This window comes from Macaca fascicularis, chromosome X (genome assembly GCF_037993035.2).
Source record: "Macaca fascicularis isolate 582-1 chromosome X, T2T-MFA8v1.1".
In the NCBI taxonomy this organism is placed as follows: Eukaryota; Metazoa; Chordata; class Mammalia; order Primates; family Cercopithecidae; genus Macaca; species Macaca fascicularis.
Window position 1 is genome coordinate 30313058 of NC_088395.1, and position 16634 is coordinate 30329691.

A 16634-nucleotide genomic window follows, 5' to 3' on the forward strand; every position below is an offset into this window, starting at 1 on the left:
AATTAAAGGGGCAGCAGGAGTCAACAATAAAGTTGCTTTATGATTTCATGCCATGCTTGTTCAATATACCAGTTACAAACATAATGTATCTAAAAGATGAAGCATAATTAGTGGTTTCATAATGATGTTGAACTTTCTGGAACTATAACCCCTCGTTATAGAATGTATGTTCCTTGTGAAACTTTAAATCCATAACTGTGCACAAAAAAGATACCCCAAAAAGCTGAAAATCTCTTTCACTTCCACGTGTCTTTATAATTACAGATTGCTTCTTGACTCCAGTTGGATGCAAACGCAGTCTTCCACATGGCTGATGGAAGTGGAAATGAAGATAGAGCAAAGTGACCTGCCACTGATACTGGCACATAATTACATTCAATGTCATGATGTTACTTCCAAAGATACTTTTTGCTTATGTTGGCTAGTTTTAATAGTTTTTGAAGCCTTACTTAAACCCTGCTGAAACCTTTTTCAATCAAGTTAATGGTTAAGACCTTAACATTTATTATAACAATATGTACAAATTTGATTTGAGTAGGTTCCCTGAAATTGCTACACTTGTGAAAATAGCTTATTATAGTAGTACCCTGCTATTTTTAAAAAGATGTACAGAGATATGTTACCTGTTGGCAAATGTCTTCTTTAACTATGGAACAGAGAAATTTATAACTGTCTGGAATAAAAGTATTTCTTTAATTGAATACAAAATACTCTGCATGTAAAAATAATAAGAAAGTTTATTTTAAAATATTTTACACTCTTTTGCCCACAGCTCTTTATTCTTCCCTCATGGTGAACTGCACTACTGCATTTGTGTGGCCCACAGGCCTTTACAACTTTGTACAAAGCATTTCCAGCATCATATCATCCATGCTGACTGTGCCAATGATGGGCCTGAAGAACAGTTCAGCAATGACATTGGCATTGATGAATCTCAGCAGGAAAAGGGTACTATTCAGTTCGATGAATCTGTCATGGGGCCCTTGGTGTGTCATCCTGGCGTGTTCACTGAGTATCTGCTGAGTTCCCCACTGGAGTCCCTGAATGTACTTCACGCACTGCAGGCCCGGCACGTCTGGAGGGAGAAAAATCTCTTTGTTATAAAACAGCTCACCACAGAGTCCTTAGATAGCTTTTTAAAAATGCCCATTTCTGTTTCGTCCCAATTAAAAAAGACCCCAAGCTTCCTGGTTAAAAGGGTAAAATGCCAAACCAGTCTAAGTTTTCAGAAGCAACATGTCCAAGAATGAAACATCATGTGATCATTCTTACTTAATATTCACTATGTTTGTATGCACACGTTTGCAAATACACTGGCCATGAGCCAACAAATGCACACAATTTAATATGACAGTAGAATATAGTTTAATGAATCATCACTTCAGTTCACTTTCTATGCAAATATGAAGAAGTTCATGATATTTCAAGAGGTGGGCACTTTACCTATGAGAAACAAGCCATGAGAAACAAGAAGCGTTGCCAGATGACAAATGCTTTTACCATTCTTCTTTGAACTTCCCGCCATTATACTGATCGTTCAGCCAATGGTGGTAAACTTCACAGCCACAAACTTTGACACACAGTTTCATTTTACCTCTTTGGCTGCAGGCCAATATTAGTCTAGAGGCCCCGAATAATTTGAAAGCTAACAATAGCCACTTAGCTCATTGTACCATGATTTCTGTATCGGGGAAGGTTTTGAAAAACATAAAAGAATGATTCTTATGAATATTCGAAAAGGCTCTTTTCAAAAATATCAGAGTAAGAAGTTTTTGAACATTCTCATAGTCATTAAAAGTTTAAAAAGTAAACATGAAAACATCACGAATTGCACCATGATTCAAAAATAACTTTTGTAATTGAAAACACATGACCTTTTGCAGTATAGTGTGATACCTAAGGAAAAGTGAATGAAATACAATGCAGGAAAGTTTAAGAGCATGTAAGTTTTTATAAGGAAAGTAATAAGAGGAGGCTGCTTTTGAAGGTCCTTTGATCTTCCATGATAATAATATCATTGCAAAGTTCTTTAACTTGTATTCAAGTAATTAGCAGTTGACCACTTGGTTTAAATGATGCTAATGATTATTGTAATCATTTTCCTTCCCTTTTCCTAAAAAATTCAATGGAAAAGTATTTTAAAAACACCATGCCAATCACCACAGAGCAGCAGAACCGGTGTTCTTAAAAAAATATACTAATGGTAATAGGCAAGAGGCACTCCTATTACAGGCAAATATCAAATCTCATAAATAAAATAAGAACAAAATTAAAGCAAGAATTTTAATCCATATTCCAATTCTGATTACCCTAGTTCACACATTATCATCCCCTACTACCTACCACTTGAGATCCAGGCTTAAGACCCAATTTCGTTTTGTTTGAATTCCGTCGACGAAAGTAGGAAGAGGCTTGCATGAAACACCACCAGAAATCTGAAGCTTCTCTAGGTCTAGATTCATGACTTGTGGAAACTTCATCTTGTGAATGCCACATTACTTCTCTCTGTGTTCACAATATACCCCTTTACCTTCTCCCCACCCAAGTGGTTCCCCCCAACACAGACACACACAAACTGGCCTTCAAAATAAGGTCAGGGCAGAGAAAACGCAAATGGACTCCACAGTTTTATATCTCCTTAACTTTGAACCCATATATATATATATATATATATATATATATATATATATATATATATATATATATATATATTTAAATTTATTATATGGGATATACAAAAGACAACCCATATATATATTTAATATATATTTAATATATATTTATATATTTATTTAATATATATTTATTTAATATATTTAATATATATTAATATATTTAATATATATTATATAATATATAATATATATTTAATATATAAAAATATATTTAATATACATATTTAATATATTTAAATTTATGATATGGGATATACAAAAGACAAACAGCAAAGAGAGGCCACAGTCTCAATAGGCGTTACCTTTCTCCCCAATATAGGTACATTTGAGTTTCAAACACACTCAGCTTAGCTGGTTAAACTCATACTGAGAAAGGATTAGGAAAAGTCAATCAAGAACAAGGAAGAAGTGTGCGTGTGTGTGTGTGTATTTGGTGGGATAATAATTCGTTCAAACCTCACGTTTCATGACATAGAGACCTCAGCTCACCCCATTGTCTATTATATGTTACCTTTTTGCTTATACCATTGTTTTCCAGACTTGCCTGTGCATAAGAAGTACTTGTGTGTGTGTAGTTGGGGGTGGGAGGGAGTAGATAAAAGTCTTTCTAGGCTCCTGCCTTATAGATTCTGATTCAGTAGCTCTAGCCCAGTGTCTGCAAATCTGCATTCATAATAAGGGTCACAGATGATTCTCAAGATAATTTGGAAAACAGTCTTCTTATTCCTTCAGCTAGTATTATTAATCATCCACTACGTTCCTTGTCCTGTTGGGATATAAAGGTGAAAGGGGCTCACCTTCCAGAAATTTACATTCCATTAGTTTCAGTATCAATAGTTTCCCTCTTTCCCTTGACCCTGTTTTATATACTTTTAACACACACACACACACACAGACACACACACGCACACTTCTTCCTTGTTCTTGATTGACTTTTCCTAATCCTTTCTCAGTATGAGTTTAACCAGCTAAGCTGAGTGTGTTTGAAACTCAAATGTACCTATATTGGGGAGAAAGGTAACGCCTATTGAGACTGTGGCCTCTCTTTGCTGTTTGTCTTTTGTATATCCCATATAATAAATTTAAATATATTAAATATATATATTAAATATATTTATATATATTATGCACTCTCAAAAATGCTAGGCAGGGGGCCAGGACATAATCAGAGATTCCAGCACCAGGGAAAAGATACAAAAGGAGCATTATGGAAACTATCCCAACTCAAGTTGCCTGGAAAATTTTTTTCCACTTCAATCATTTCAAAAGGACGCTGGTTGAAGATGATTCTAGTAGAGAGAAACACCCAAGACAAGGTGCCTGGCTGTCCAGGGAGATGTTCCCCCAGTGATTTGGTTGCACCCTGTGGGACAGTGTGTCCTGCACCCAACAGACAACCTGAAAGTTTGGTGCAGCCGACATCCCACAGGGCCCAGAAGATAGGACCCTCAGGTGCCACAACACACCAGCCATTTACTTTGGAGTAAGGTCACTTGGGACCTTGGGACACATCCACCTACACAGTAAAATGCGGTGGGGGAAGGTTACAGAGCAAAGGGGGTTGATTAGGAGGTCTCTAAAGTCTCTTTGAATTCTAAAATACAGTGTTCCTGCTCTCAGTCCCTAAAGTGACTTTTTTTTTTTTTTTTTTCTTATCCCTTTGCCAACCTGATATTCTTCACAGAGATTTGGAGGAAGGGATAGTCCAGATGCTTAGGACCATACAAATAACCATTCAGAGGCAGGCCTATGAAACACTACATCCAGTGTACTGTCTGACAGTGTCCCTAGGGAATAGTCTCTCTATGGGACCCTTTAACAAATGTTTCCTTTTTTGCTAGCCCTAATAGATCTCCTCCCCCCAAAAAAAGGTTCTAGTAAATTTCAGAATGGAGTTTCAGAAATCGATGTCGCAGAATCTTCAGTGAGCAAAAACTTTTTTTAGAAAAAGATATGCTCTGGACTTCAAAGAAAGCTAAAGAAAGAATAACCATTTCCCATGAAGGCACAAACTTTTCTGTAGTAAGAAACGTGTAAAGAGCTAAGTACAAACCTAAACAAACAACTCCCCTCCTCTTGGCTGAGTTTCTGACAGCAGCCCACTCAGGAGAAGTGGTTCCTGGAGCCCCCCACCCCAACTCTGCTGAGTTAGTCATGATTTCTTCACCTTTGTCCCGACACTCTCCTGATCACTGAAAACTCCTTACTGCCCGCGCCCCTAGATAGGCACTGCCTGATGCTTTTGTGAGCTGGGAAAAGCCGGCGCCCAAGGCCAGTACCCTTACCCGGGTTAAAGAGCACGGTCCCCTTGAGGTAGGCGTACTCCTTGGTACTGATGTTCAGACTCCAGCACTTGGAAAGAAAGCACTTGATGGCTTGGACCTGGGAGGCGGAGGGCACCTTCCTGGCCTCCGCCGGCGGTGCCAAATGGGGCTGCAGCGTGGACACGGGCAGTGGCTCGTCGCCCCCGGTCTCCCGCCGCCTGGTGGTGAGGATCTTCTGCAGCATGCTGGGCTCCGAGACTTCTACAGTCTCGAACTGCAAGTGGTCCTGGGCCAGCTCAAGCATGAGCAGGGACGCCCAGCAGTTGCGCACCAGCACCAGCTGCTGGTCCAGGGGCAGCACCTGGAAGCAGGGCAAGTACTTGACAAAGCGCAGCGTCTTCAACAGGCCAGCTGAGGCTGCCTCGCAGACCACCTGTGGACTCTTGAGCGCCACTGGCCGCAGCGCACCAGAGGAGGTGTCCCACCAGGGGGCCCTCGGCCGCTCCTCCGGAGCCGCCTGCACTTGATTTGTGCTCGTGGGCATGCAGTAGAGGGTGCTGCCCTGCTGCGGGTGGTCTTCACCGCAAAAGCAGCAGCGGTACAGAAGCCCCATGACCCGCCCGCCTGGTAGCGCCTCTCTACCCCCTGGCCTCTGCGCGAAGTAGGAGCGGTCCCACCACGCGCCCACTGGCCGTGCCTCGGGCGCTGCCGGAGCCACGTGCGTTTGCTTTGCGCTAGTGAGCAAGCTGTAGAGGATGCTGCCCTGCCGCGGGTGGTCTTCACCACAAAAGCAGCAGCGGTACAGGAGTGCCACGGGCCGCCCACCCGGAAGCCCCGCTCTGCCCACCCCGGGATCAGAGCCGCACGAACAGCCCCAGCACGGACCCAGCGTCGCCTCGGGCGCCTTCGGTGCCGCGTACGTTTGCTTTGCGCTCGTGAGCATGCTGTAGAGGATGCTGCCCTGCCGTGGGTGGTCTTTACCGCAAAAGCAGCAGCGGTACAGGAGCGACACGTTCCGCCCGCCCAGCAGCCCCTCTCTGCCCACCCCGGGCTCATCGCCGCACGAACAGCCCCAGCACTGATCCACCAGCCGCGTCTCTGGAGCCTCAGGAGCCGCGCGCGTTTGCTTCGCGCTCATAAGCATGTTGTAGAGGATGCTGCCCTGCCACTGGTGGTTCTCGCCCGCCATGGCCCGCGGCTCCTGCAGCCCGGTTCTGCCCAGTGGCTGCCTCCTGGGACCTATTTATACCTAGCGCGCACGCAGGCGCGTCGGCCGCCTCGGTCTGGGCAAGGGCGCGGAGGCGGGCAGGGGGGGCGCGGTGCTGCGCTCCGGTGTATTCGCCCATGACCTCGGTGGTTCGAAGGGGCGGGTGTTCTTTAAAAGCTGAAAATGGAAGAGGAACAGCAGCGTGGGAGCTCCTGGACACTTCCCTCCTTCCTCTCATTACCCCTTTCCCTGTCTCTCAGGAAGACCGGAGGAGAGCGAGCGCCTGGATGCTGTTGCAACTCTTTCCATTGAACCTCGCATCTAATTTGTTCCCTTTATTGGGAGGGTAGGGGAAAAGAGGAAACATCTACTTCTATGCTCTTTGTAAACTTTCATTAAATTTTCACAGTTTGTGAGACTCATATTTGTATATGGATAGGGAGGTCTCATTTTCTGAGACCTTGAAAAATACAGAACATAGACAAACATCATATGGGAACTCGGTGGAAATGCCCAATGTCAGGCTCCAACCAGACTTTCTAACTCTGAATCTGCATTTTAACGGTGTCCCCAGGGATTCACATGCACCTTGACGTTTGAAAAGCACTGGTCTAAATATGCTAGCATAAGCGCTCAGTTTAATTCCATCAGTATTTATAAGCGCCCACTATGTCCTGGATGCTGTGTTAAGAGAGCTGGGGGCAGCGAGCAGGTTGTAAAAGTGCCTAAAACTTAGGAATATAATAATCACGAGGGGATAATATTGTTACAGTGAGAATCGTTTTCATTTTAGTATATGGTTTTTTTTTTTTTTTCTTTTAACTTTTAGGTTCAGGAGTATATGTCAGGGTTGTTATATAAGTCAATTGCTTGTCGCGGGGGTTTGGTGTACAGATTATTTCGTCACCCAGGTAATATAGTATCCAATAGGTATTTTTTCTCATTCTCTCCCTCTTCCCACCCTCCACCTTCAAGTAGGTTCCAGTGTCTGTTGTTCCCCTCCTAGTGTCCATGTGATCTCTTTATTTAGCTCCCACTTACAAGTGAGAACATGTGATAATTTGGTTTTCTGTTTCCGCGTTATTTCGCTAAGGATAATGGCCGCCAGCTCTCATTCTTTTTCATGGCTGCAGCGAGAAATTTTGATCCTTGTAAAAGTATTCCATTGGTAAGTGTGTAATTAGCATTTCTTTCCCCACTCTTCCTAAGTGAATCATGATAAATACAAGCATCAGGAAGCCTGGATCCATTGGTCTTCACTTGCCACACAGCTGTGAAGACATGGGGCAGGGAAGGGTATTGGTATATACCAGCTGGTGTAGAATCATTTTTACTTTTTCCCTCCCTCCCATCCTCCCTCTTTCTGTTTTTGCTTTTTTCCTTCCTTCCTTCCTTCCTTCCTTCCTTCCTTCCTTCCTTCCTTCCTTCCTTCCTTCCTTCCTTCCTTCCTTCCTTCCTTCTTCCCTCTCTCACTCCTTCTCTCTCTCTCTCTTTCTTTCTCTTTTTCTTCTTCTCCAGGACCTGGAATTCTCAGCATAAGAGGAAAACCTAGGAGACCCCCATTTTGCTTGCAGGGTGAAATTTTATTCTGCCTGCGAGAGGCCCTAAATAACACAGTGGTTAAATCCCTGTAACTAGCACTAGATCGCCTCAGTTTTAATCCTCGCCCTGCCACTTTGTAGCATCGTAACCTTGGGCAATGTATTAGTTTCCTTGTTGCTGCTTTGCTTACCACAAATGTAGTGGCTTAAGTCAACACAAACAACACAGATTTTTTATGTTATAATTCTGGAAGCCAGAAGTCTGAAATCAGTTTCACTGAGCTAAAATCAGGGTGACATTTCTTCTGGAAGCTGTAGGAAAGAATCTATTTCCTTGCTTATTCTAGCTTCTTGAAGCTGCCTAAGCTCCTTAACATCTGATCACTTAACTCTGGCCTCTGCTTCCATCCCCTTCTCTGATTCTTATAAGAATCTTTGTGATTATAATGGACCCACTCAGATAATCCAAGATAGTATCTCTATCCAAAAATTCTTAACTTGATCACATATGCAAAGGCCTTTTCATTCCATAAGTTAACAAATGCACAGGTTCTAAGGGTTAGGGCGTGGACATCTTTGGACATTATTGAGCCTATTACAGAAAAGTTACTTAAGCTGTTTGTGCCTCAGTTTCTTCATTTGTCAAACATGCACAACAGTGTCTGTGAGGTAATTTTTAGACATGGGTTAATTTGTGTAAAGTGTTTATAATAATGTTTGTCACATGGTAAGTGGTGGATGTATCAACCATTTTAGGACAACGTGGAATAACTTCAGGGTTAGGAGGTGTTCCTGTACGAGCACTGCCACAGTTCTGTCTCTCCTAGGGAAGCCACACAGACATAGTTTCCACCCAGAAGATTTTATCCTACTTTTTTTGTATGTCCACATTTCTTGGCCCAGACTCTAAACACTGGATGGGTCACCTGGTTCACACAATATTATGTATTGGCAATGTTGTTTCATGGGCTATTTCACTATTTGTCATTTCCAGTATTCAAGCTACTGTTTGGGGTATTGTCATTACTGCTTCAGCAGTATTGTGGCAGTCTTCACTCGTCATACAGCCTCAACCCTCAAGTGCCACACAGGTACTGAGATCAGTGGCTTAATGAACCCACCAACCAGACTAGCCGAAAAACCCAGCTGACCTTAGTCCCTTCCTTATGTTGCCAGAGCTAGTCACGATTTCATTTTCTTCCCAATACCTGATGTGATGTATTTAGTTGTTCAATGCTTACTGATTGTGTCTCCTCCACTAATATAAAAGTCCTCTGAGGGCAAGGAATCTGTCACTCTGTATGGTATCCCAGTAATTAGAATGATTTCTGACACATAGTAGGTGCTCAAAAAATATATTTGTTGGCAAACTGTACCTTGAGAGAGAGAGAGAAGGCTATGGCTCCCACTGTCAACGTGCAGGCCAAGCACTCCTACCCAGCTATCGCTGCACTGACCCTGGAAGGAGGACAATGTAGTAGGCCTTGTTAGACTCAGCATTTTCTGGAGGCCTGTTTTGCTACTCAGAGTGCTACAAGGACTGTGGTAAAGTAACAGGAAAAGTGGGTTAACAGTCAAAAGACCTGGCCTTGAATTTGGGTTCTTCCACTCTAACAGAATAACATTAAACAAGCCATTTAACTTCACCCTTCTCATTTCTGAAGTGGGGACAAAATTCTATGAACCAATATTAATATGTACACTCTGTTCTAAGTCTGTAAGAGAGTTATTTTGCTTTCTTAACATGGCTGTTTTCAGAAATGTTTGCTGACTCTTCCATTACACTGGGATATAAATAAACAAGTTTACACTCATTTACTTTCTATGATTTAACTTTGAGTAAAGTATTTAACATTATCTTAGCCTTTTCATCTAGGAAATAAGCAGTGCTATAAACTAGCTTTAATACATGCACCTTGGTCCTGTATCTTTCTAATTTTGTTTCATCTCATCAACTAGATTGTTTTTTTTAATTCTAGAAACTTAAATCCATTTTCTGTGAGCAATCATTCCCACCTCACATATATCTGATGCCTTTGAATTTTAGGCATTGTCTGAGGTTGAAACTTAAGTGCAGTGCTGAGAACCATGAATTTGTAATATATTAGAAATTATAGTTTCTCTTCTTTCTCATGGGCTGAGTCTTCGGATTTTCTTACTCGTGTTTTCCTTCAAGTTGCGATCTTCTATTTGCCACTCTGAAGGACCTTCTAGGTTCTCTGGATTGACTTTTTCTAAGAAGAGATTGCCTGCTTGTCCTTCACAAGTATTCATCCTTGAAAATGTCACGAGAAAACTGACTTCATCTTTCCACTTTCCATTTGTTTCCCCTGAACAAATAGCTCCTGAAAAACAAAATCGTCCAAACACACCAGAGCAGAGATTTGCACAGATTAATGCCAGCCTGCTGGTTGCTACAGGATTAGTAAAGACATAACCTTCTAAGGCAGGCACAACCTTTTTCATTTGATTTGTTCCGTGTCCTCAGACCACTGTGACACCTAGACAAAAGGACACTTATCAACTGCACCTGTCATGTGCTGAGTTTGTCCACAACTGCAATTTGGATATTTACACTGACTCATTGTGCGATGACCTTGGCCAGTTGGACACCTGTTCTGCGGAATCCATTATCTGCTCCAACTCAGGGTGGGAGTAAAGCTGCTCTGCCTGCCTAAATGCAACCTTCAACTTCAAAGTAATGCAGTTTTTACTAAACGATGTAGGAGTGAAGTACAGGTGGGGATAAAGCTGGGTAAAATTGTAAAATTGACGTTTTCAAGCTGCTCTTGACCTGGGAAGCCATGGCGATCTGAAACACGATATGAATTTTTAACCTGGGCTTAAAAAAGCTACAATGCCTTCTAATTCAGTTCCTTCAGTAACAAGTGACAGGGAGTAACAATAGTGTTTTCCTTGTTTTTCAAAGTAAATATCAGGTAAACGCTATTGTAGATAAATACTAGCTGATAAAACCAAGTGATCACCTTTTACCTTTCCCTTTCTAAGACCCAGAATGTCTAAAGCTATATTTATGAGAGAATTAATAGGCTTCTGGTGATTCATGAAACCCCTAAAGAAGATCAAATCATTATTCTTTATTTCTTTCGATGTACTACAATGAAGTTAATCAGCTGCATTAGGAGTCACAGAGTTGCTGATCTGGAATTGTGACTCTAATAGTTACTGTAATCCTGAAATGTTCGAAAATAAACTTTCTAAATCAGTCAAACAACCACTTTGTTCAAGGAAAAATTTAAGTCCATTTGTTTTTCTGAGTCTACCAATTCTAAATCTACCTCAATACCAGATGTTGATGATACTATCTAATTAATAAATTTAACTGACTGGCAGGTTTAAAAATTATGGTCCCGCCGGGCGCGGTGGCTCAAGCCTGTAATCCCAGCACTTTGGGAGGCTGAGACGGGCGGATCACGGGTCAGGAGATCGAGACCATCCTGGCTGACATGGTGAAACCCCGTCTCTACTAAAAAATACAAAAACTTAGCCGGGCGAGGTGGCGGGTGCCTGTAGTCCCAGCTACTCGGGAGGCTGAGGCAGGAGAATGGCGTAAACCCGGGAGGTGGAGCTTGCAGTGAGCTGAGATCCGGCCACTGCACTCCAGCCTGGGCGACAGAGCGAGACTCCGTCTCAAAAAAAAAAAAAAAAAAAAAAAAAAAAAAAAATTATGGCCCCATTGATTTGATTGGTCAGTTTGAAAAGCATTTCTCTATTGGTGCACATAATTTGTTCCCCAATGACAATGGTAGTTTTAGTTAGAAACTCTCTGCTTTGGGTCTGGAATTGTTCTAATATCGTCCTCCTAAAAATTACCTTCTTTTCTCCTCCAACTTTTCTTAGCAACTTACTCCTTACAATCCTTTTTTTTTTTTTTTTCTTGAGACAGAGTTTCACTCTATCACCCAGGCTGGAGTGCAGTGGTGCAATGCAATCTCAGCTCACTGCAAACTCTGCCCCCTGGGTTCAAGTGATTCTCCGACCTCAGCCTCCTGAGTAGCTGGGATTACAGGTGCCTGACACCATGCCCAGCTAATTTTTGTGTTTTTAGTAGAGATGGGGTTTCACCATGTTGGCCAGGCTGGTCTTGAACTCCTGACCTCGTTATCCGCCTCCCTCGGCCTCCCAAAGTGCTGAGATTACAGGCGTGAGACACCACGGCCAGCAACTCCTCACAGTCCTTATATCTAAAGTTTATTGTACATCACCTGGCATATCGAAGGTGCTCAACAAACACCTGCTGAGTGAAACAGTGAGTGAAAGGTTTCTTCTACATCTGTGTGTCTTTTAACTTCACGAGATTGCTCAGCCTTCACTCCTTTCCCTGACTGTGTGGTTTTTTAGCAATTTTGCCAGCCCTGGTGGCTAGACTTAAGGTCCCATCTGCCAAATTATCTGTCTTAACCACTCTGACTTCTATTAGGTTGGGGCAAAAGTAATTGCAGTTTTTACCATTACCTTCAGTTGCAAAAGCCGCAATTACTTTTGTACCAATGTAATAGTTTGACAGTCGCTAAAATGAGAGTAAATTTTTTTTATGTTTATTTCACAAAGTTGCCAAATGTATGAAATAATTATATATATTTAAGTACCTCACAACTGTGAGTTATTAGAGCTGATGGACAAATTCTTTTTTTTCTTTTTTAAATTGATATGTAATATTTATACATATTTGTGGGGTACATGTGATGTTTTGTTCCTTGCAGAGAGTGTGTAATGATCAAATCAGGGTACTCAGGGTATCCATCACCTCAAGTATTTTTCATTTCTATGTGTTGGGAACATCTCAATTCCTCTCTCCTAGCTGTTTTGAAATATACAGTACACTTTCGTTAACTCTAGTCACCCTACTCTGCTATTGAACACTAGAATCTGTTCCTTCTACCTAACTGTATGTTTTTACCTATTAATCTCTCTTCATTGCCTCCTCCTGCCCAACCTTTCTAGCTTCTGGTACCTATCATTCTACTCTTTACCTCCATAAGATCTCAATTTCTTAAGTTGGCGGCATCAGACTTCATGAAGTGAAATACTTCCCAATTCACTCAAATTTGTGCATTTGAAATTCTCTATACATATACAAGCCCAGTGCGTTTGAAATAAGGGATCACCACAGTCAATAAACTGTCAATAAGACATTCAAGTCTGGAGTTAAATGCATTAACATTAGTAATGTCATGAGCCTAATTGTTTTCTCTGAGCCCACAATGACAAGTGTATGAAGAAAAAAAAAATGTTGTGAATAGATGTAGGTGAATTTATTTGCAGCAAAGCGAAACACTGGTGATGAAGAAAATCAGAACCTTTATTTCCAAACTGATGTTTTTACCATGTTCAGTATGGCTGTGTAAATGAAAAGAGCTGGCTTTGTTCTCTGAAGAAGGGAATGAGAGAAGGACTGTGTATGCTTCCTTGAGAGATGATTCCAGGAAGCAGTGGTGAGTGCAGGAAAGTGAAATTGGGAAGCAGGAAAAGCCAGTATTGAGGTACATTACTATCCTCACTGCTCTGAGCAACAGGGGTAATTCCACCAGGACCTCCAAGGAAACATACAGAATGCCAACCAGAATTGTCTGCCCCAAGGAGGTGGCAACAGCATTTATCCATTAGTTTCCATCCTCCAAGATTGAAGGTTGCCACCAAGTCTCCACTGGTATCCTAGTGTTGCAAAATATAGTGACATGAAAAAAAGTCCCAGCCCGCATGGAACTGTCTACCCACCTATACTTGGAATCAGAGGTATGGACAAAAAAGATACAAGGCAGAAAATCAGAGCTATCTAAAAGCTCATGGCCAATCATCCTTGATTCACTGCCACGAGACGAATCCCACTTGATATGGAGACTGGTTGAGGTGATGCAGTAACAACCCCAGGATTTCTCCACTGAGCTTGTTCATCTTTGAAAAGCATGTTACCATATGGTCCAAGTTGTTCAATTCTTTAGATAAGCAAGGCCTGAATGAGGGAAGCAGGAAAGAACATTCCCCCAGCACTGGATAATAATTTATCCTGACTGAGCTTTTATTCAACAGTGTTACCAGCTACTCTTTCATAGATACTGAAAAAAAGAAAACACTGTTGTCCAGTAAAACAACAAAATTTCATTAGAGAGTCATAGCTTTTGCAAAATTAGAGGTCGTGGCATTACTTGTTTCAGTTGGGTATTTCTAAATACTTCGACATCGTCCACAGGTTCTTAAGATTTTTCGATCTGTTTCAAAGGGGTTTAAGCAAAATCAGAACCTCGTCTTGAGGCTTGAGGCATGACTGGATTCAGGTACTTGAACTACATGACCAGGGTATGTTTCTTGGAGACTTATGATCTCTCATTCTAATGTGAATGATCCTTGATTCATATCTGGCAACCCACCAACTAAGTTAGTAGCAAATTTGATCAACTCTACCTTCAAAATGTATCTCAGATTCAACACTTTCCCATGAGCACCATCACACCACTTTGGCCTGAGCCACCATCTTGTTTGACCTCAACTCCTGCAATAACCTCCCCACTGGTCCCATGCATCTTTTCCTTTTCTGCCTATAGCTAGTTTTCCAAATAAAGACTGATGCTTACAGATAAGTGAGATTATGAGTGTTCACTGCTCACGGCCTCTGATCCCTTCCTGTCACACATAGAAAAGTCTAGCCTTGTAGGCCCTAGACTTTAAAATCTTACAGGCTCTGGCCCTGGATCTCTCTCCAACTCCATCCCACATTTACTATGTGGCTCTAGCCACATGGCTTCCTTGATATGCCTCAAACCTGCAACCTCCCTCATCTGGACTGTTGGGCCGACTGCAGATCATTACATGACTCATTGTTTTCACTTACATTAGGCCTTTGCTCAGATGTCACGACCTCAGAGAGGTCCTCCCTGCCCCCCCGTCTAAAATAGCACCACACCACTTTATCCTTGTTGTCTGCTTTATTTTTCTTCTTGATCCTTATCGTATACATATATGTTTATTTTGGGTTATTTATTGTTGGCCTCACCCAGGAGAATATACATTCTATGAGAGGAGAGACTGAGGTATTCGCTGCTAAAGTTCCAGCATGGGGAGTAGTGCCTGGAACACGGGAGGTGATGAATAATGCGGTCCGGTTATTCTCTATATCTACTGTACCTGAGTGCCTTCTGGCAATTCTTTTTATTTTCCTGTTTACTGGGCAAATGTTTCCAGGGATAGTTCTTTAATTAATCACCTGAACAACTATCTGGCAACTCACTCCTGCTCTCTCTCCATGGCTTCCCTCTCTGGTTTAGGAGTCTCAGGTAGAAAGACATCGGGAGACAATACCAACCTTCTCAGGAGCTTGTTACTTATAAAAAAAAAAAAAAAAGTGTGCATTTTTTGGGTGTGTTTTCTGGATCATGTGTTCCTCTGCCCTGGTTTATCCATCAATGTAACTATAGCTCCCTTCTCTCTCCCAAAAAATGTATCCAAATCTCTGTCCAGAGATTGTTTCTTTCTCAAAGCTGTAACAGATTTATCCTGTCTGTATCATTTACTTTGTCATTCCAATAGGATTCTGTGAGAAAAAGTAAACCTATATGTTCCATCTGTTACCTTGAGCCACAAGTTTCTGGTTGACAGTTTATCAAACATGAAACTCTTGGGAGTGTTCGTGTGTGTGTGTGTGTGTGTGTGTGTGTGTGTGTGTTTAGAAATTGTGCAATATAAGGTGTAGGTACTTAACCAAAAGTTGACCAGAGTCTACAAGGTTCAAGGTGGTAGAATTTGGTTTCCAGGCTGGCAAAGGGAAACACTTTCCTGCTTGAGTTCTGATGAACAGAAGTAAAAAGGCACCATTAGGGACCAGATTCTAAAGATTGGTTCAATAACCATTCAGCAGCACTTGAAATGGGCATTCCACATGTAAGAAAGGACACGTACAAACAAAAAATGACACTTTTGGTAAAAGTTCTATTAAAATCCACCTAAACTAGAAGCAATGTAAATCAAATATAGTTTGCTATTTCTCCTGTATCTAGAACTGTGTGTAAGGAGGAGGTAGCTTATGTGTTATTGGCATCCTTTACTGTGCAGATGAACTTTAGTCTCATAATAAATACCTCCTTTTAAGACAGGAAAGGTCATTCTAAGTGAGTTTGTCTTGTTTGGCATTTGTGAAAATTTCATTTAACGTCTTAAATATGATTATTCATTTATTTCCTAAGTATCCTTTGAAAATTTCTTGATTAATGATCACTACAGCATAGCTTTTCACATATCAAGGCCATTAAGTTCTCTTAAAATGGTACATTATATAATGCATTGCTTCACTATGTGCAAATCTCAGCTATATTTTATTAAGACAAAGCACACTTGTTTTTTCATTAGCACTCAATCAATTACTTATAATGTAATAGAGATGGCCAAACAAGGGATACATACTTAGGCAAAGTTCCAAATGTAGCCCTGGGAACAAGGAGGGAGAAGAGAAATGTTCCTTGACAATCACAAATAATAGTATTTCATTTAAAATACCCTAAAATAGTTTTATGACAGAGACACTAATGGTGCACTAACTCGTGGCTACAAACTTGGAGTCCTCAGATCAGCAGCATCGCCATCACCTGGGAGCTTGTTAGGAATGCAGAAGCTCAGGCCTCACCCCAAACCCCCACACCTATGGGATCAGAATCTGCATTTAAACAAGATCCCCAGATGATTTTTATTCACATTAAAGCTTCAGAATCACTCTGTAAAGCTCTGCTTCTCAAATTTGGCTGCACTTTGCTATCATCTTGGGAGTTTAAAAAATTACTGAGGTTCTGATTTAATTAGCATGGGATGCGACATGAGTAGAGAGAGTTTGAAACACTCCCCCCCACCCCGCTCCGCTTCCAGGTAATTCTAATGAGCAGCTAAGTTTGAGAATAATTGCTCTTAAAAATAGAACCCAGGGAGGCCGAGATGGGCAGAT

At 41.6% G+C, this 16634-nt stretch overlaps 1 protein-coding gene across 1 annotated transcript; it reads right to left on the reverse strand.

Moving 5' to 3' along the window:
* Positions 1-719: 719 nt before the first annotated feature.
* NR0B1 (nuclear receptor subfamily 0 group B member 1) lies at positions 720-6155 on the reverse strand. The gene is made up of 2 exons (XM_005593228.4): positions 4961-6155; positions 720-1075 (listed from the first exon to the last, which is right to left on the reverse strand). The coding sequence occupies exons 1-2, from the start codon at positions 6126-6128 to the stop codon at positions 831-833; spliced, it is 1413 nt and encodes a 470-aa protein (XP_005593285.3). The 5' UTR covers positions 6129-6155; the 3' UTR covers positions 720-830.
* Positions 6156-16634: the final 10479 nt, after the last annotated feature.

What these genes read in the sequence shown, in the direction of transcription:
- NR0B1 (XM_005593228.4), bottom strand. Translation starts at nt 6,128, where the DNA reads ATGGCGGGCGAGAACCACCAGTGGCAGGGCAGCATCCTCTACAACATG. An exon ending in GACCGTGCTCTTTAACCCGG is followed by an intron (nt 1,076 to 4,960) that starts GTAAGGGTACTG and finishes TTCTCCCTCCAG; the next exon opens with ACGTGCCGGGCCTGCAGTGC.